The sequence below is a fragment of the Crinia signifera genome, chromosome 7 (assembly GCF_055691185.1).
Source record: "Crinia signifera chromosome 7, ASM5569118v1, whole genome shotgun sequence".
NCBI classification, from domain to species: Eukaryota; Metazoa; Chordata; class Amphibia; order Anura; family Myobatrachidae; genus Crinia; species Crinia signifera.
In genome coordinates, this window is record NC_139223.1 from 1905883 (window position 1) to 1926744 (window position 20862).

At 51.5% G+C, this 20862-nt stretch overlaps 1 protein-coding gene across 1 annotated transcript in view; it reads right to left on the bottom strand.

Annotated features, from left to right (window-relative positions):
* ITGAL (integrin subunit alpha L) overlaps window positions 1–20862 on the bottom strand; it is a 218150-nt gene that overhangs the window by 16692 nt on the left and 180596 nt on the right. Inside the window, exons 28-29 of the mRNA XM_083152209.1 lie at window positions 16326–16421; window positions 5846–5956 (exon numbers count right to left, since the gene is read on the bottom strand). Of these exons, the coding sequence (XP_083008335.1) occupies window positions 5846–5956; window positions 16326–16421 (207 nt within the window). The remainder of the gene's footprint in view (window positions 1–5845; window positions 5957–16325; window positions 16422–20862) is intronic.

The following is a 20862-nucleotide window of genomic DNA, read 5'->3' on the forward strand; positions in this document are numbered from 1 at the left end:
AAGCCAGGAGGGGAGCCGGGACGCGCAGACAGGTAAGCCTGCGGCAATGGGCGGGGGAACGGGCGGCCGGGGGGGCGCCCCCCCATTAACGACGGGGGGCGCCCCAAACCAAGCTACACCACTGGTCTGATGCAAATATTATGGGCCCGAAGAGGAGTTCCTATTATCCCTTGCGCCAATTTGACCACCCTCTGAATTGACTTCCGCTCCATAACCGTACAGTTCCCATTCCAGACAGTGATTCAACTTGTCACACTGCTTTAGATGGCACAGCGATATAAATGTTGCAGTATAAGTAATGGGAATCAATGTCTTTTCAATACCCTCAGAATGAAAAGGCGTTGATGAGCCTTCTTCACTAGACACTCTGGGGCAGAGCCGGCCTTAGGCATAGGCCAACTAGACAATTGCCTAGGGCATTTGGAATGCCTGGGGGCAGCAGCAGCTTCTGCTGATTAAAATGATATGCAGCATGCCTATATTCTGTGTGTGAGTGAGGCTGTATCTGCATATGAAATAGTGTATTCATGGAAATCACTGTAACATAGCATTCCGTATGCAGGTACAGCCACAGTCGCACACAGAATATAGGCATGCTGCATATCATTTTAATCATTGGAAGCTCCTTGTGTGTGCTGGTCATAATAATGCAAATAAGACAAATTTTCAGCAAAAAAGGCACCCAACGTTAGCAGAACTGGCCAGGAGCTGCATGGCCTATTGAGGCAAGATGTATGAGGAAACATCTGTATCCAAGCAGAGGCAGAGGTCACAGTGTTAGTGGCTGTGCGAGTGCTGTCTGCGGGTGGGTTGGTTGTGCAATAGTGTTCGGCATATGTGTAAGGGGCATTATGTGTGTCATGTATAAATGCGTTAATAATGTGCGACATTTGTAACAGGCATTATGTGTGTCATGTGTATAAGGGCATTAATAATGTGCAGCATATGTGTAAGGGGCATTATGTGTGTCATTATGTGTATGAAGGGCATTAATAAAGTTTGGCATAATGTGTAAGGGCATTATTTTTATATGGACATTGATAATGTGTGTCATGTGTAAGGGGCATTACTGTGTGGTATTATCAGGGGTGCCGAGAGAAAGGGGTAGGGGGTACAAATTACCCAGGCCAAAGTCTGATGGAAGGGCCCAGTGGGGGCCTCGGGCCTCCTCCCCTAAGGGTATAATGTGAATAATGTGACGAGTAATGTATATAAGGTAAAGTGGTACTACTGTGTGATGTAACGTGAATAAGGGACACCATCGCATGATATAATGTGAATAAAGTTGCACTACTGTGTGGCATAATTTGAATTGGGGGTACTATTGTGTGGCCATGCCCCTTCCCAGCAAGAACACACCCCTGTTTGGGCTGCGCACCGAATGTGTGCACTGTTTCTATTTAAAATATTGTGGGTAGGAGCACCAAAATGATGACTGCTATGATGAGGATTGATGGTGCTGGGAAAGGGGAGCAGGGTCAGAGGTGGAACTAGTGGCGGTGCTAGGGGGCACCAGCCAAAATCTTGCCTAGGGCATCAGTTAGGCTAGGGCCGGCTCTGCTCTGGGGGCAATTTACTAAGAATACAAATACGAAAATTCGTATTCTTAATACGAATGCATATGGCTGTTTTAGCCGTATGCAAATTCGTATTCTGGAGGAAAATTTACTAATCAGTCGTATTTGACTGATTCGTATTTTCCGATGGTGTATGGATTCGTATTTTAGCCATGTGGCCGGAGGCTCCGGCACATGGACAGTGGTGGCCGCGGGAATGAAAGGGTTAACCCCTTCAGCCCTGGCCGCTGGACAAACAAAGGGCGCCAAATTCTAAGACTCACTGTTTTGCTGTTGCGCGCCGCGGCCCCAGTCCCCCACCAGCGGTCGCGGACACCCTCTAAGCACCCCCTTCCATCCAGGGTAGCGTGGCCGGCGCTGTAGGTCTGGCTTCCCTGGTTCCCGGCGTGCGGCGCCCGCCTGGGGGAGCCAGGACTCACACACGCTGCAGCCGCCGGGTTGGCTCCGGTGGCTGCGGCGAAGCACCGTTGTTAACCCCTGGGGGCAGGGAGCGGTGTGTGGCTCCAGGGAAGTAGAAGAGGCCACCAGCGGGGTGTGGGTGTGCCACAGCCCAGTTCAGAGGCTGCGGCAGACGGCATAAAAGTTAACCCCCAGCGCGCTGGGGCTAGGGAGAACCGGCTGTGCCGCAGAAGCCCCAGGCACTGGAGCAGGGGCGTAACTACAGCTATGTGGGCCCCATAGCAAACTCTTGATTAGGGCTCCCCCATGCGGTTGTCAGTCACCACAATTAGGGGACAGGATAGAGGGTGTCGGGGAGAGGAAACAGAGGGGTCAGAGGGAAAGAGTGTTTCCTGGAAAAAGAGTAAATGAGAGAGAGACAGGGTGTCAGGTAGAAAGGGGTGAGAATGGGGGGGGGGGAGAGAGAAGAAATCAAGGAGACAGAGGGTGTCAGATCGAGAGTGGAAGGAGCAAGAGAGAGGGGGAGGGGTGCAACGTGAGAGAAAATGTCATGCAGGAGAATGCAGGGGGGTGAGGGGGCTGAACAAGAACTACTGTAGGTCAGCACCTCCAGATACCGGGTTGACCACCTCTCCACCCTACCCAGTTACCTGTTCCTGAATGCGTGTGGCATCCTGTGATATCTGCAGCGACCCAGATCCATGCACGGGTGACTGACAGCAGGGCCAGCAGCCATCCGACTCCCTGCTGCGCTGGGTACTGCCGCTGTCCGTCTGACATCCCAGCGCAGCATTAACCATACATGAGACCACTCCTCTTACGAAGGAGCCGTCGGGCACCCGCTTGTAACAACTCAGCGAGTGCCCGGCAAAAGAAGAGGAGTCGGACAGCTGCAGCACCCACTAGTCTCCACACAGCTGAGCTGACCCTACCCCGCCTCCCAGCTCTTACAATACCAGGCAGAACTATGTGCCAGGCCCCTAGCGCAGCACCGCATGGCACACTGCCTAAATGAAAACAAAAAAGGCTAAATATATAAAAGACTGCAGGCAGGGCCATAACTATAGAGGATGCAGGGGATTGCCTGATGTATAAAGTGTACAATGTATTTAAATGTATTGTGAATGTAAAATGCACTTACTGTCTGTGTGTGTGTCCCAGGGGATCCAGGGTCCTGTGTGAGCTGCTGGATCCCCCTCTAAACTTTATCCCCAAAACGGAATACTTTCCCAGGCAGCCTCCAGGCTTGGATCTGTTGGGATGGTAGCAGGGAACATCAGCTTTCCAACAAGCTGCGTGGGTACTTGGAGCTCCATGGGGCTCTCCGTCGGCGGGCAGGGGATCAGGGCTGCCCATCTCTGGAGCTCACGTCTGGGCCAGATGTGTTCAACTGGTCCCCTGACCAAATCCTGGAAGTAGGTTTTGGAGGGAAACCTTCCCCCTGGCCAGACAGACCGGCACCTGGGTGGTACCTTGCCCCCCAGGGGGGTGTAACCACTCTCCTCTGCCCATAGGGGTCAATACTGACTGTGCATGTGCCCAGCGCATGCGCGTCTCTGGCACTTAAGCTGATTGGTTGAAGACCACAGGGTGGGCTTACGCCCTGTGGTACTGTGCATTACAGTAGCATAAAAGGAGGGCTCAGCCCTGAGTTAAATGTACATCTACCTGATCTGAATGCTGTAACATTACCTGTATGCTGTGCCTCCTAGGGACCTAGGAGAGGGCTCTTTTTAGGAGCTTCTACTTTGAGCAAATAAACCATCTTTTGCCCAAGACGACTGCTTGCATCTTGCGACCAACAGAATTACTGCAATAATTCCGTTCTCCGGCTGTTCTGGGTACCAGTATCCAGCGTCCTCCCAGTCTCGTGTTAGATCCTGATTGACAGAGCACCCATCAGATGCCGGCCGGCACACGGGAGTCTGGATTACAAACCAAGTGACGGTCCCTGATTATCAAGGTACTCTGGCACTCAGTATTCCACTGTCACCACCACTCAAGTTATTGCAACTCAAATGGATACTAACTAAGTACCAACTACTGGCTTACCACCTATTGGACAGTTGGTTATCAGTGGACCATTATTCAGGCGTTTTGGCCAGAAAATTACACTTTATATTTTCTTTTTTGCATAATTTTTATCATATTTTTCATATTTATATCCATGTTTTATTTCTCTTTTGTGTATCGGCCGGTACATTTTTTGTGCTTATTAAATAGAATGTCATTGTGATTTTTATGTATATCTATTTATTTTAATTCATATAAATGCTTTATTGATTATAATCCATTTACTGGCTTTTTCTCATTATTAATGTTTATTTGTTCCTAGCGCTATCTATATATATATATTTTCTCTGTTCTTGTTCATTGGGATTGGTAATGCCCTTAGTTAGCAGCTGGAACATATTATATTTAGGGTTGTTTTAGCGCTTACTTTCTGTTGTCTTCCTCCCAGTCTCCGCCTTGCCTGCTACCGAAGCAGAGATCTGGTCCGGGACCAGTTGGGAAGCAATCCACGCCAGTCAGGGGGGTGGGGGGGTTGTGTCAGCCGAGTGTCGACGCACACATTCCAGCAGGTATTACTCAGGTGCCGGCGATCGGGTTCCAGACGCCACGTGGGAGGAGTCTGGTGGTGGGTGGAGTCAGTAACAGGCGGTTGCTGACGGTAACAGGGAATCCCCTATTGGCCAGGTCCCGTGAGACAAGGAACCGCTATCTGTGGACCCGAAGGGCGTAGCCAGAGCGTAAGGGCAGGTGTCCCGTCACAAGCCGATACAAATTTGAATTTTAAATATAAATTCATATTTTTAAATACGAATTTGTATCGGCTTCAGTGTGTAAAAAAAAAAAATGGTCCTGGTTGTAAAATATCAGGAAACTATTTGAGTAAAGTTTCACTGATTATTTACAACCAGCACCAGGCCCCAGGGCTGGTCCTGGTTCCCAAAATATGGGGGACAAAATGAGTAGCGGTCCCCTGTATTTTGAAAACCAGCCCCAGGCCCAAAGAGCCAGCAGGGTAATGCCACAGCCGAGGGGGGGGGGGGGGGGGGGGGGGGTAACTTTTTATACAAGTCCCCCGGCCAAACCATTCATCCCTTCCGACCAGTCAGCCTGGGCAGGGGTCCTGGGGGCGTGGGGACCCCCTCAATGAAGGCCTGGTGCTGTCTCTGGTACCCCTGGGTTGTGGGTACCAGGCTGATTGAACTGTCAAAAATTGAAAAAACAAAAAACAACATTGGGTGTTGCTGTGGAACTATGAGTCCCAGCAAGCCTGGGAGGCATACTGGGACTTGGAGAACCACAAGTCCCAGCATGTGGCACATTATTGGGCTTGCTGGGACTCTTAGTTCCACAGCAAAACCAATACTTAAATAAACACAGCGACACATGAAAAAGAAAACTTTAATACACACAGAAGCCCACACATACAGATACTCGTAGATAGGTCGCCCTCTGTCTGTCCGTCCCTCGGGGGTGCGGTGCTGATCCATAGGGGACCTGTGGAAGGGAATTATACTCACGGCTCCTCCGGCGTAGATCTGTCCTCTTCACTCCTGAAATAAACCGCATAACCCGAACCAGCGCTGAATGTTCTCTCTCCGAATGCCGCTATTGGCCGCCTAGTGGCCAATCAGGAGCAGAGGTTCTTTGACCCCGGGGCTGGCATATTTTCATTACTACAAATCGCATGCGAATTCTGACTTCACAGCCTATTACATTTGGGATTTTTAAACATTACTAAACATTACCCATATAAGAGGCTGGTGATTTACTTACTATGCAAATAAACACTAGTCCCATAATCCATTGCCATTATTACCGTGAGAATACCTCATAGGGGGCAGTATTACTCCTCTCACCTTATACAGCAGCCAGGAGAACAGAAGCAGCAGAATCACCCCTCCGACACTGCTCCCAACTATGTACAGAACGTGGTTTGGGGGCACCAGAAGTTCCACTTGTGTGACCACCTAGAGAGAGAGATGGCGGAAAGAGGGAGAGAGTGAGAGAGAGGGAGGCGGGGCAGATGTAACATGTGCAGAGAGACCTGGGTAACACCATGCTGCACTGCAGGTGGGGCAGATGTAACACGTGCAGAGAGACCTGGGTAACAGCATGCTGCACTGCAGGTGGGGCAGATGTAACATGTGCAGAGAGACCTGGGTAACACCATGCTGCACTGCATGTGGGGGAGATGTAACATGTGCAGAGAGACCTGGGTTACACCATGCTGCACTGCAGGCAGGGCAGATGTAACATGTGCAGAGAGACCTGGGTAACACCATGCTGCACTGCAGGTGGGGCAGATGTAACATGTGCAGAGAGACCTGTGTAACACCATACTGCACTGCAGGCGGGACAGATGTAATGTGCAGAGAGACCTGGGTAACACCATGCTGCACTGCAGGGGGCAGATGTAACATGTGCAGAGAGACCTGGGTAACACCATGCTGCACTGCAGGAGGGACAGATGTAACATGTGCAGAGAGACCTGGGTAACACCATGTTGCACTGCAGGTGGGGCAGATGTAACATGTGCAGAGAGACCTGGGTAACACCATGCTGTACTGCAGGTGGGGCAGATGTAACATGTGCAGAGAGACCTGGGTAACACCATGCTGCACTGCAGGTGGGGCAGATGTAACATGTGCAGAGAGACCTGGGTAACACCATACTGCACTGCAGGCGGGACAGATGTAACATGTGCAGAGAGACCTGGGTAACACCATGCTGCACTGCAGGAGGGGCAGATGTAACATGTGCAGAGAGACCTGGGTAACACCATGCTGTACTGCAGGGGGCAGATGTAACATGTGCAGAGAGACCTGGGTAACACCATGCTGTACTGCAGGTGGGGCAGATGTAACATGTGCAGAGAGACCTGGGTAACACCATGCTGCACTGCAGGGGACCAGATGTAACATGTGCAGAGAGACCTGGGTTACACCATGGTGCACTGCAGGAGGAAGATGTAACATGTGCAGAGAGACCTGGGTAACACCATGCTGCACTGCAGGTGAGGCAGATGTAACATGTGCAGAGAGACCTGGGTAACACCATGCTGCACTGCAGGGGGGCAGATGCAACATGTGCAGAGAGACCTGGGTAACACCATGCTGCACTGCAGGGGGGCAGATGTAACATGTGCAGAGAGACCTGGGTAACACCATGCTGCACTGCAGAGGGGCAGATGCAACATGTGCAGAGAGACCTGGGTAACACCATGCTGCACTGCAGGGGGCAGATGTAACATGTGCAGAGAGACCTGGGTATCAGCGTGTTGCACTGCAGGAGGGGCAGATGTAACATGTACAGAGAGACCTGGGTAACACCATGCTGCACTGCAGGAGGGACAGATGTAACATGTGCAGAGAGACCTGGGTAACACCATGCTGCACTGGAGGAGGGGCAGATGTAACATGTGCAGAGAGACCTGGGTATCAGCGTGTTGCACTGCAGGAGGGGCAGATGTAACATGTGCAGAGAGACCTGGGTAACACCATGCTGCACTGCAGGGGGGCAGATGTAACATGTGCAGAGAGACCTGGGTAACACCATGCTGCACTGCAGGAGGGGCAGATGTAACATGTGCAGAGAGACCTCGGTATCACCGTGTTGCACTGCAGGAGGGACAGATGTAACATGTGCAGAATGACCTGGGTAACACCATGCTGCACTGCAGGTGGGGCAGATGTAACAGGTGCAGAGAGACCTGGGTAACACCATGCTGCACTGCAGGAGGGACAGATGTAACATGTGCAGAGAGACCTGGGTAACACCATGCTGCACTGCAGGAGGGGCAGATGTAACATGTGCAGAGAGACCTGGGTAACACCATGCTGTACTGCAGGTGGGGCAGATGTAACATGTGCAGAGAGACCTGGGTAACACCATGCTGCACTGCAGGTGGGGCAGATGTAACATGTGCAGAGAGACCTGGGTAACACCATGCTGCACTGCAGGAGGGGCAGATGTAACATGTGCAGAGAGACGTGGGTAACACCATGCTGTACTGCAGGTGGGGCAGATGTAACATGTGCAGAGAGACCTGGGTAACACCATGCTGCACTGCAGGTGGGGCAGATGTAACATGTGCAGAGAGACCTGGGTAACACCATACTGCACTGCAGGCGGGACAGATGTAACGTGCAGAGAGACCTGGGTAACACCATGCTGCACTGTAGGTGGGACAGATGTAACATGTGCAGAGAGACCTGGGTAACACCATGTTGCACTGCAGGTGGGGCAGATGTAACATGTGCAGAGAGACCTGGGTAACACCTTGCTGTACTGCAGGTGGGGCAGATGTAACAAGTGCAGAGAGACCTGGGTAACACCATGCTGCACTACAGGGGGGCAGATGTAACATGTGCAGAGAGACCTGGGTAACACCATGCTGCACTGCAGGAGGGACAGATGTAACATGTGCAGAGAGACCTGGGTAACACCATGCTGCACTGCAGGAGGGGCAGATGTAACATGTGCAGAGAGACCTGGGTAACACCATGCTGTACTGCAGGGGGCAGATGTAACATGTGCAGAGAGACCTGGGTAACACCATGCTGTACTGCAGGTGGGGCAGATGTAACATGTGCAGAGAGACCTGGGTAACACCATGCTGCACTGCAGGGGACCAGATGTAACATGTGCAGAGAGACCTGGGTTACACCATGGTGCACTGCAGGAGGCAGATGTAACATGTGCAGAGAGACCTGGGTAACACCATGCTGCACTGCAGGTGAGGCAGATGTAACATGTGCAGAGAGACTTGGGTAACACCATGCTGCACTGCAGGAGGCAGATGTAACATGTGCAGAGAGACCTCGGTAACACCATGCTGCACTGCAGGGGGCAGATGTAACATGTGCAGAGAGACCTGGGTAACACCATGCTGCACTGCAGGTGGGGCAGATGTAACATGTGCAGAGAGACCTGGGTAACACCATGCTGCACTGCAGGAGGGGCAGATGTAACATGTGCAGAGAGACCTGGGTAACACCATGCTGCACTGCAGGAGGGACAGATGTAACATGTGCAGAGAGACCTGGGTAACACCGTGCTGCACTGCAGGGGGCAGATGTAACATGTGCAGAGAGACCTGGCTAACACCATGCTGCACTGCGGGGGGGCAGATGTAACATGTGCAGGGAGACCTGGGTAACACCATGCTGCACTGCGGGGGGCAGATGTAACATGTGCAGAGAGACCTGGCTAACACCATGTTGCACTGCAGGGGGGCAGATGTAACATGTGCAGAGACCTGGGTATCAGCGTGTTGCACTGCAGGAGGGGCAGATGTAACATGTGCAGAGAGACCTGGGTTACACCATGCTGCACTGCAGGTGGGCAGATGCAACATGTGCAGAGAGACCTGGGTAACACCATGCTGCACTGCAGGGGGGCAGATGTAACATGTGCAGAGAGACCTGGGTAACACCATGCTGCACTGCAGGGGGGCAGATGCAACATGTGCAGAGAGACCTGGGTAACACCATGCTGCACTGCAGGGGGCAGATGTAACATGTGCAGAGAGACCTGGGTATCAGCGTGTTGCACTGCAGGAGGGGCAGATGTAACATGTGCAGAGAGACCTAGGTAACACCATGCTGCACTGCAGGAGGGACAGATGTAACATGTGCAGAGAGACCTGGGTAACACCATGCTGCACTGCGGGGGGGCAGATGTAACATGTGCAGGGAGACCTGGCTAACACCATGCTGCACTGCGGGGGGCAGATGTAACATGTGCAGAGAGACCTGGCTAACACCATGCTGCACTGCAGGGGGGCAGATGTAACATGTGCAGAGAGACCTGGGTATCAGCGTGTTGCACTGCAGGAGGGGCAGATGTAACATGTGCAGAGAGACCTGGGTAACACCATGCTGCACTGCAGGGGGGCAGATGCAACATGTGCAGAGAGACCTGGGTAACACCATGCTGCACTGCAGGGGGGCAGATGTAACATGTGCAGAGAGACCTGGGTAACACCATGCTGCACTGCAGAGGGGCAGATGCAACATGTGCAGAGAGACCTGGGTAACACCATGCTGCACTGCAGGGGGCAGATGTAACATGTGCAGAGAGACCTGGGTATCAGCGTGTTGCACTGCAGGAGGGGCAGATGTAACATGTACAGAGAGACCTGGGTAACACCATGCTGCACTGCAGGAGGGACAGATGTAACATGTGCAGAGAGACCTGGGTAACACCATGCTGCACTGGAGGAGGGGCAGATGTAACATGTGCAGAGAGACCTGGGTATCAGCGTGTTGCACTGCAGGAGGGGCAGATGTAACATGTGCAGAGAGACCTGGGTAACACCATGCTGCACTGCAGGGGGGCAGATGTAACATGTGCAGAGAGACCTGGGTAACACCATGCTGCACTGCAGGAGGGGCAGATGTAACATGTGCAGAGAGACCTCGGTATCACCGTGTTGCACTGCAGGAGGGACAGATGTAACATGTGCAGAATGACCTGGGTAACACCATGCTGCACTGCAGGTGGGGCAGATGTAACAGGTGCAGAGAGACCTGGGTAACACCATGCTGCACTGCAGGAGGGACAGATGTAACATGTGCAGAGAGACCTGGGTAACACCATGCTGCACTGCAGGAGGGGCAGATGTAACATGTGCAGAGAGACCTGGGTAACACCATGCTGCACTGCAGGAGGGACAGATGTAACATGTGCTGGGACACCTGGGTAACACCATGCTGCACTGCAGGAGGGGCAGATGTAACATGTGCAGAGAGACCTCGGTATCACCGTGTTGCACTGCAGGAGGGACAGATGTAACATGTGCAGAGAGACCTGGGTAACACCATGCTGTACTGCAGGAGGGGCAGATGTAACGTGCAGAGAGACCTAGGTAACACCATGCTGCACTGCAGGGGGGCAGATGTAACATGTGCAGAGAGACCTGGGTAACACCATGCTGCACTGCAGGAGGGACAGATGTAACATGCGCAGAGAGACCTGGGTAACACCATGCTGCACTGCAGGGGGGCAGATGTAACATGTGCAGAGACCTGGGTAACACCATGCTGCACTGCAGGAGGGACAGATGTAACATGTGCAGAGAGACCTGGGTAACACCATGCTGCACTGCAGGAGGGGCAGATGTAACATGTGCAGAGAGACCTCGGTATCAGCGTGTTGCACTGCAGGAGGGACAGATGTAACATGTGCAGAGAGACCTGGGTAACACCATGCTGCACTGCAGGAGGGGCAGATGTAACATGTGCAGAGACCTGGGTAACACCATGCTGCACTGCAGGAGGGGCAGATGTAACATGTGCAGAGAGACCTGGGTATCAGCGTGTTGCACTGGAGGAGGGGCAGATGTAACATGTGCAGAGAGACCTGGGTATCAGCGTGTTGCACTGGAGGAGGGGCAGATGTAACATGTGCAGAGAGACCTGGGTAACACCATGCTGCACTGCAGGAGGGACAGATGTAACATGTGCAGAGAGACCTGGGTAACACTGTGCTGCACTGCAGGTGGGGCAGATGTAACGTGCAGAGAAACCTGGGTAACACCATGCTGCACTGCAGGAGGGGCAGATGTAACATGTGCAGAGAGACCTGGGTAACACCATGCTGCACTGCAGGAGGGGCAGATGTAACATGTGCAGAGAGACCTGGGTAACACCATGCTGCACTGCAGGAGGGGCAGATGTAACATGTGCAGAGAGACCTGGGTAACACCATGCTGCACTGCAGGAGGGGCAGATGTAACATGTGCAGAGAGACCTGGGTAACACCATGCTGCACTGCAGGAGGGGCAGATGTAACATGTGCAGAGAGACCTCGGTATCAGCGTGTTGCACTGGAGGAGGGGCAGATGTAACATGTGCAGAGAGACCTGGGTAACACCATGCTGCACTGCAGGAGGGACAGATGTAACATGTGCAGAGAGACCTGGGTAACACCATGCTGCACTGCAGGAGGGGCAGATGTAACATGTGCAGAGAGACCTGGGTAACACCATGCTGCACTGCAGGAGGGGCAGATGTAACATGTGCAGAGAGACCTGGGTATCAGCGTGTTGCACTGGAGGAGGGGCAGATGTAACATGTGCAGAGAGACCTGGGTATCAGCGTGTTGCACTGGAGGAGGGGCAGATGTAACATGTGCAGAGAGACCTGGGTAACACCATGCTGCACTGCAGGAGGGACAGATGTAACATGTGCAGAGAGACCTGGGTAACACTGTGCTGCACTGCAGGTGGGGCAGATGTAACGTGCAGAGAGACCTGGGTAACACCATGCTGCACTGCAGGAGGGGCAGATGTAACATGTGCAGAGAGACCTGGGTATCAGCGTGTTGCACTGGAGGAGGGGCAGATGTAACATGTGCAGAGAGACCTGGGTATCAGCGTGTTGCACTGCAGGAGGGGCAGATGTAACATGTGCAGAGAGACCTGGGTAACACCATGCTGCACTGCAGGGGGGCAGATGTAACATGTGCAGAGAGACCTGGGTAACACCATGCTGCACTGCAGGAGGGGCAGATGTAACATGTGCAGAGAGACCTCGGTATCACCGTGTTGCACTGCAGGAGGGACAGATGTAACATGTGCAGAATGACCTGGGTAACACCATGCTGCACTGCAGGTGGGGCAGATGTAACAGGTGCAGAGAGACCTGGGTAACACCATGCTGCACTGCAGGAGGGACAGATGTAACATGTGCAGAGAGACCTGGGTAACACCATGCTGCACTGCAGGAGGGGCAGATGTAACATGTGCAGAGAGACCTGGGTAACACCATGCTGCACTGCAGGAGGGACAGATGTAACATGTGCTGGGACACCTGGGTAACACCATGCTGCACTGCAGGAGGGGCAGATGTAACATGTGCAGAGAGACCTCGGTATCACCGTGTTGCACTGCAGGAGGGACAGATGTAACATGTGCAGAGAGACCTGGGTAACACCATGCTGTACTGCAGGAGGGGCAGATGTAACGTGCAGAGAGACCTAGGTAACACCATGCTGCACTGCAGGGGGGCAGATGTAACATGTGCAGAGAGACCTGGGTAACACCATGCTGCACTGCAGGAGGGACAGATGTAACATGCGCAGAGAGACCTGGGTAACACCATGCTGCACTGCAGGGGGGCAGATGTAACATGTGCAGAGACCTGGGTAACACCATGCTGCACTGCAGGAGGGACAGATGTAACATGTGCAGAGAGACATGGGTAACACCATGCTGCACTGCAGGAGGGGCAGATGTAACATGTGCAGAGAGACCTCGGTATCAGCGTGTTGCACTGGAGGAGGGGCAGATGTAACATGTGCAGAGAGACCTGGGTAACACCATGCTGCACTGAAGGAGCGACAGATGTAACATGTGCAGAGAGATCTGGGTAACACCATGCTGCACTGCAGGAGGGGCAGATGTAACATGTGCAGAGAGACCTGGGTAACACCATGCTGCACTGCAGGAGGGACAGATGTAACATGTGCTGGGACACCTGGGTAACACCATGCTGCACTGCAGGAGGGGCAGATGTAACATGTGCAGAGAGACCTCGGTATCACCGTGTTGCACTGCAGGAGGGACAGATGTAACATGTGCAGAGAGACCTGGGTAACACCATGCTGTACTGCAGGAGGGGCAGATGTAACGTGCAGAGAGACCTAGGTAACACCATGCTGCACTGCAGGGGGGCAGATGTAACATGTGCAGAGAGACCTGGGTAACACCATGCTGCACTGCAGGAGGGACAGATGTAACATGCGCAGAGAGACCTGGGTAACACCATGCTGCACTGCAGGGGGGCAGATGTAACATGTGCAGAGACCTGGGTAACACCATGCTGCACTGCAGGAGGGACAGATGTAACATGTGCAGAGAGACCTGGGTAACACCATGCTGCACTGCAGGAGGGGCAGATGTAACATGTGCAGAGAGACCTCGGTATCAGCGTGTTGCACTGGAGGAGGGGCAGATGTAACATGTGCAGAGAGACCTGGGTAACACCATGCTGCACTGCAGGAGGGACAGATGTAACATGTGCAGAGAGACCTGGGTAACACCATGCTGCACTGCAGGAGGGGCAGATGTAACATGTGCAGAGAGACCTGGGTAACACCATGTTGCACTGGAGGAGGGGCAGATGTAACATGTGCAGAGAGACCTGGGTATCAGCGTGTTGCACTGGAGGAGGGGCAGATGTAACATGTGCAGAGAGACCTGGGTAACACCATGCTGCACTGCAGGAGGGACAGATGTAACATGTGCAGAGAGACCTGGGTAACACTGTGCTGCACTGCAGGTGGGGCAGATGTAACGTGCAGAGAGACCTGGGTAACACCATGCTGCACTGCAGGAGGGGCAGATGTAACATGTGCAGAGACACCTGGGTAACACCATGCGGCACTGCAGGAGGGGCAGATGTAACATGTGCAGAGAGACCTGGGTAACACCATGCTGCACTGCAGGAGGGGCAGATGTAACATGTGCAGAGAGACCTGGGTAACACCATGCTGCACTGCAGGAGGGGCAGATGTAACATGTGCAGAGAGACCTCGGTATCAGCGTGTTGCACTGGAGGAGGGGCAGATGTAACATGTGCAGAGAGACCTGGGTAACACCATGCTGCACTGCAGGAGGGACAGATGTAACATGTGCAGAGAGACCTGGGTAACACCATGCTGCACTGCAGGAGGGGCAGATGTAACATGTGCAGAGAGACCTGGGTAACACCATGCTGCACTGCAGGAGGGGCAGATGTAACATGTGCAGAGAGACCTGGGTATCAGCGTGTTGCACTGGAGGAGGGGCAGATGTAACATGTGCAGAGAGACCTGGGTATCAGCGTGTTGCACTGGAGGAGGGGCAGATGTAACATGTGCAGAGAGACCTGGGTATCAGCGTGTTGCACTGGAGGAGGGGCAGATGTAACATGTGCAGAGAGACCTGGGTAACACCATGCTGCACTGCAGGAGGGACAGATGTAACATGTGCAGAGAGACCTGGGTAACACTGTGCTGCACTGCAGGTGGGGCAGATGTAACGTGCAGAGAGACCTGGGTAACACCATGCTGCACTGCAGGAGGGGCAGATGTAACATGTGCAGAGAGACCTGGGTATCAGCGTGTTGCACTGGAGGAGGGGCAGATGTAACATGTGCAGAGAGACCTGGGTATCAGCGTGTTGCACTGGAGGAGGGGCACATGTAACATGTGCAGAGAGACCTGGGTAACACCATGCTGCACTGCAGGAGGGACAGATGTAACATGTGCAGAGAGACCTGGGTAACACCATGCTGCACTGCAGGAGGGGCAGATGTAACATGTGCAGAGAGACCTGGGTAACACCATGCGGCACTGCAGGAGGGGCAGATGTAACATGTGCAGAGAGACCTGGGTAACACCATGCTGCACTGCAGGAGGGGCAGATGTAACATGTGCAGAGAGACCTGGGTAACACCATGCGGCACTGCAGGAGGGGCAGATGTAACATGTGCAGAGAGACCTGGGTAACACCATGCTGCACTGCAGGAGGGGCAGATGTAACATGTGCAGAGAGACCTCGGTATCAGCGTGTTGCACTGGAGGAGGGGCAGATGTAACATGTGCAGAGAGACCTGGGTAACACCATGCTGCACTGCAGGAGGGACAGATGTAACATGTGCAGAGAGACCTGGGTAACACCATGCTGCACTGCAGGAGGGACAGATGTAACATGTGCAGAGAGACCTGGGTAACACCATGCTGCACTGCAGGAGGGGGCAGATGTAACATGTGCAGAGAGACCTGGGTATCAGCGTGTTGCACTGGAGGAGGGGCAGATGTAACATGTGCAGAGAGACCTGGGTATCACTGTGCTGCACTGCAGGAGGGGCAGATGTAACATGTGCAGAGAGACCTGGGTAACACCATGCTGCACTGCAGGGGGGGGGGGGGGGCAGATGTAACAGGTGCAGAGAGACCTGGGTAACACCATGCTGCACTGCAGGTGGGGGAGATGTAACATGTGCAGAGAGACCTGGGTAACACCATGCTGCACTGCAGGAGGGACAGATGTAACATGTGCAGAGAGACCTGGGTAACACCATGCTGCACTGCAGGAGGGGCAGATGTAACATGTGCAGAGAGACCTCGGTATCAGCGTGTTGCACTGGAGGAGGGGCAGATGTAACATGTGCAGAGAGACCTGGGTATCACCATGTTGCACTGCAGGAGGGGCAGATGTAACATGTGCAGAGAGACCTGGGTAACATGTATAGGACAGCAGGACACTGGGAACATAGGACGGGACAGAGAGGGACACATGTAATAACTATAAGCGTGTACTGTAGCACATGGATAATCTGGTCACGGTACCTTCACGGTATGATATGTGCGCTCCATGTCGCTGTGATATTGGCTCTCGTTGTACTGGATGGTCACCGTGCTGTTCACGCACACAGACGTCGGTACCTGGAGGACACACAGGCAGCATGTTATCTCCGTGCTGGTTACATGTATCCTCACTCACTGCCTGACCCTCCCCTATAGAGTGTGAGCTCCCATGTCCATTCACTCTAACACTGCTCATCAGCCTCTGACCCCAGGTCTCTGCTTTCCCAATAATCACATCAGTGTCCTGCCGGCTGATGCCACTATCTGTATGTACCACGTATCTGTATGTACCACGTATCTGTATGTACCACGTATCTGTATGTCCCACGTATCTGTATGTCCCACGTACAGTATCTATATATACCAGGTATCTGTTTGTCCCACGTACAGTATCTATATATACCAGGTATCTGTATGTACCACGTATCTGTATGTCCCACGTATCTGTATGTACCACGTATCTGTATGTCCCACGTATCTGTATGTCCCACGTACAGTATCTATATATACCAGGTATCTGTATGTCCCACGTACAGTATCTATATATACCAGGTATCTGTATGTCCCACGTATCTGTATGTACCACGTATCTGTATGTACCACGTACAGTATCTATATATACCAGGTATCTGTATGTCCCACGTATCTGTACGTCCCACGTACAGTATCTATATATACAAGGTATCTGTATGTCCCACGTACAGTATCTGTATGTACCAGGTATCTGTATGTCCCACGTACAGTATCTATATATACCAGGTATCTGTATGTCCCACGTATCTGTATGTCCCACGTATCTGTATGTCCCACATACAGTATCTGTATGTACCAGGTATCTGTATGTCCCACGTACAGTATCTATATATACCAGGTATCTGTATGTCCCACGTATCTGTATGTCCCAGGTACAGTATCTGTATGTACCACGTATCTGTATGTCCCACGTACAGTATCTATATATACCAGGTATCTGTATGTCCCACGTACAGTATCTATATATACCAGGTATCTGTATGTCCCACGTATCTGTATATCCCACGTACAGTATCTGTATGTACCAGGTATCTGTATGTACCAGGTATCTGTATGTCCCACGTACAGTATCTGTATGTACCACGTATCTGTATGTCCCACGTACATTATCTATATATACCAGGTATCTGTATGTCCCACGTATCTGTATGTCCCACGTACAGTATCTATATATACCAGGTATCTGTATGTCCCACGTATCTGTATGTCCCACGTACAGTATCTGTATGTACCAGGTATCTGTATGTCCCACGTACAGTATCTATATATACCAGGTATCTGTATGTCCCACGTACAGTATCTGTATGTACCACGTATCTGTATGTCCCACGTACAGTATCTATATACCAGGTATCTGTATGTCCCACGTATCTGTATGTCCCACGTACAGTATCTATATATACCAGGTATCTGTATGTACCACGTATCTGTATGTCCCACGTAAGTATCTATATATACCAGGTATCTGTATGTACCACATATCTGTATGTCCCACGTACAGTATCTATATATACCAGGTATCTGTATGTACCACGTACAGTATCTATATATACCAGGTATCTGTATGTACCATGTACAGTATCTATATATACCAGGTATCTGTATGTACCAGGTATCTGTATGTACCACGTACAGTATCTATATGTATCTGTATGTACCACATATCTGTATGTCCCACGTACAGTATCTATATAAACCATGTATCTGTATGTACCACGTATCTGTATGTCCCACGTACAGTATCATATGTATCTGTATATACCACATAGCTGTATGTACCACGTACAGTATCTATATAAACCATGTATCTGTATGTCCCACGTACAGTATCTATATATACCAGGTATCTGTATGTACCACGTACAGTATCTATATATATATATATATATACCAGGTATCTGTATGTACCACATGTCTATATATACCAGGTATCTGTATGTACCACGTATCTGTATGTACCACGTACAGTATCTAAATGTATCTGTATGTACCACATAGCTTTATGTACCACGTACAGTATCTATATATACCAGGCATCTGTATGTACCACGTATCTGTATGTACCACCTACAGTATCTATATATACCATGTATCTGTATGTCCCATGTACAGTATCTATATGTATCTGCATGTACCACGTATCTGCATGTACCACGTGTGAGGCTGCCCTGTGTAAATGATAGAATTAGGAGGAAGGCTTTGGTCAGACGCACAGAAATCATACAGGTGTGGTAGGAATCATCTTCTGTAGTGCAGCAATTACAGGCGACACCAATGTGATGGCTTCTACCACTGCAGCAAAAGCGCCCAATGCAACCGCTGTCACCTTGTCGACACAGCTGGGTGGACTTACTGTGCCATCTGCTGTCACCTTGTCGACACAGCTGGGTGGACTTACTGTGCCATCTGCTGTCACCTTGTCGACACAGCTGGGTGGACTTACTGTGCCATCTGCTGTCACCTTGTCGACACAGCTGGGAGGAATTATTGTGCCATCTGCTGTCACCTTGTCGACACAGCTGGATGGACTTACTGTGCCATCGAATGCATGTGATGGTGTTACAGGTATACAGATCCCAGATACTTGCTTGTAGTTACATATGGCTGGATCCGGGGGGGAATTTAGGGGTCAGGTTGCCCCTAGGCACAACATTTTTGCCCCCCCCCATTTTAACATATTTGTAGTAAAAGAAAGCGAGGGTTCCCCCGAAACATTGAATAGGATGAGCGGCCAGCGCAGGTGTTAAACGGTCGCTCGCTGGTCGCATTAAATATGGGCCTATGTACCTCTCCCTCTCTCTGATAGATATATATCAGAGTTACCTCCCCTCCTGTATTCTGCAGGAGACTCCCTGACATAACAGCAATCTCCCTCTCTCCTCATTAGTCTAGCAATCTCCCTCATGTCACCTAGCCCACATTACACTGTTACATCATAGTTACCTCCCCCCCTGTATTCTGCAGGAGACTCCCTGACATAACAGCAATCTCCCTCTCTCCTCATTAGTCTAGCAATCTCCCTCATGTCACCTAGCCCACATTACACTGTTACATCATAGTTACCTCCCCTCCTACATTCTGCAGGAGACTCCCTGACATAACAGCAATCTCCCTCTCTCCTCATTAGTCTAGCAATCTCCCTCATGTCACCTAGCCCACATTACATTGTTACATCATAGTTACCTCCCCTCCTGCATTCTGCAGGAGACTCAATGACATAGCAGCAATCTCCCTCTCTCCCTCATTAGTCTAGCAATCTCCCTCATGTCACCTAGCCCACATTACACTGTTACATCATAGTTACCTCCCCTCCTGCATTCTGCAGGAGACTCCCTGACATAGCAGCAATCTCCCTCTCTCCCTCATTAGTCTAGCAATCTCCCTCATGTCACCTAGCACACATTACACTGTTACATCATAGTTACCTCCCCTCCTGCATTCTGCAGGAGACTCCCTGACATAGCAGCAATCTCCCTCTCTCCCTCATTAGTCTAGCAATCTCCCTCATGTCACCTAGCCCACATTACACTGTTACATCATAGTTACCTCCCCTCCTGCATTCTGCAGGAGACTCCCTGACATAGCAGCAATCTCCCTCTCTCCCTCATTAGTCTAGCAATCTCCCTCATGTCACCCAGCCCACATTGCACTGTTACATCATAGTTCCCTCCCCTCCTGCATTCTGCAGGAGACTCCCTGACATAGCAGCAATCTCCCTCTCTCCCTCATTAGTCTAGCAATCTCCCTCATGTCACCTAGCACACATTACACTGTTACATCATAGTTACCTCCCCTCCTGCATTCTGCAGGAGACTCCCTGACATAGCAGCAATCTCCCTCTCTCCCTCATTAGTCTAGCAATCTCCCTCATGTCACCTAGCACACATTACACTGTTACATCATAGTTACCTCCCCTCCTGCATTCTGCAGGAGACTCCCTGACATAGCAGCAATCTCCCTCTCTCCCTCATTAGTCTAGCAATCTCCCTCATGTCACCCAGCCCACATTGCACTGTTACATCATAGTTCCCTCCCCTCCTGCATTCTGCAGGAGACTCCCTGACATAGCAGCAATCTCCCTCTCTCCCTCATTAGTCTAGCAATCTCCCTCATGTCACCTAGCCCACATTACATTGTTACATCATAGTTACCTCCCCTCCTGCATTCTGCAGGAGACTCCCTGACATAGCAGCAATCTCCCTCTCTCCCTCATTAGTCTAGCAATCTCCCTCATGTCACCTAGCCCACATTACACTGTTACATCATAGTTACCTCCCCTCCTGCATTCTGCAGGAGACTCCCTGACATAGCAGCAATCTCCCTCTCTCCCTCATTAGTCTAGCAATCTCCCTCATGTCACCTAGCACACATTACACTGTTACATCATAGTTACCTCCCCTCCAGCATTCTGCAGGAGACTCCCTGACATAGCAGCAATCTCCCTCTCTCCCTCATTAGTCTAGCAATCTCCCTCATGTCACCTAGC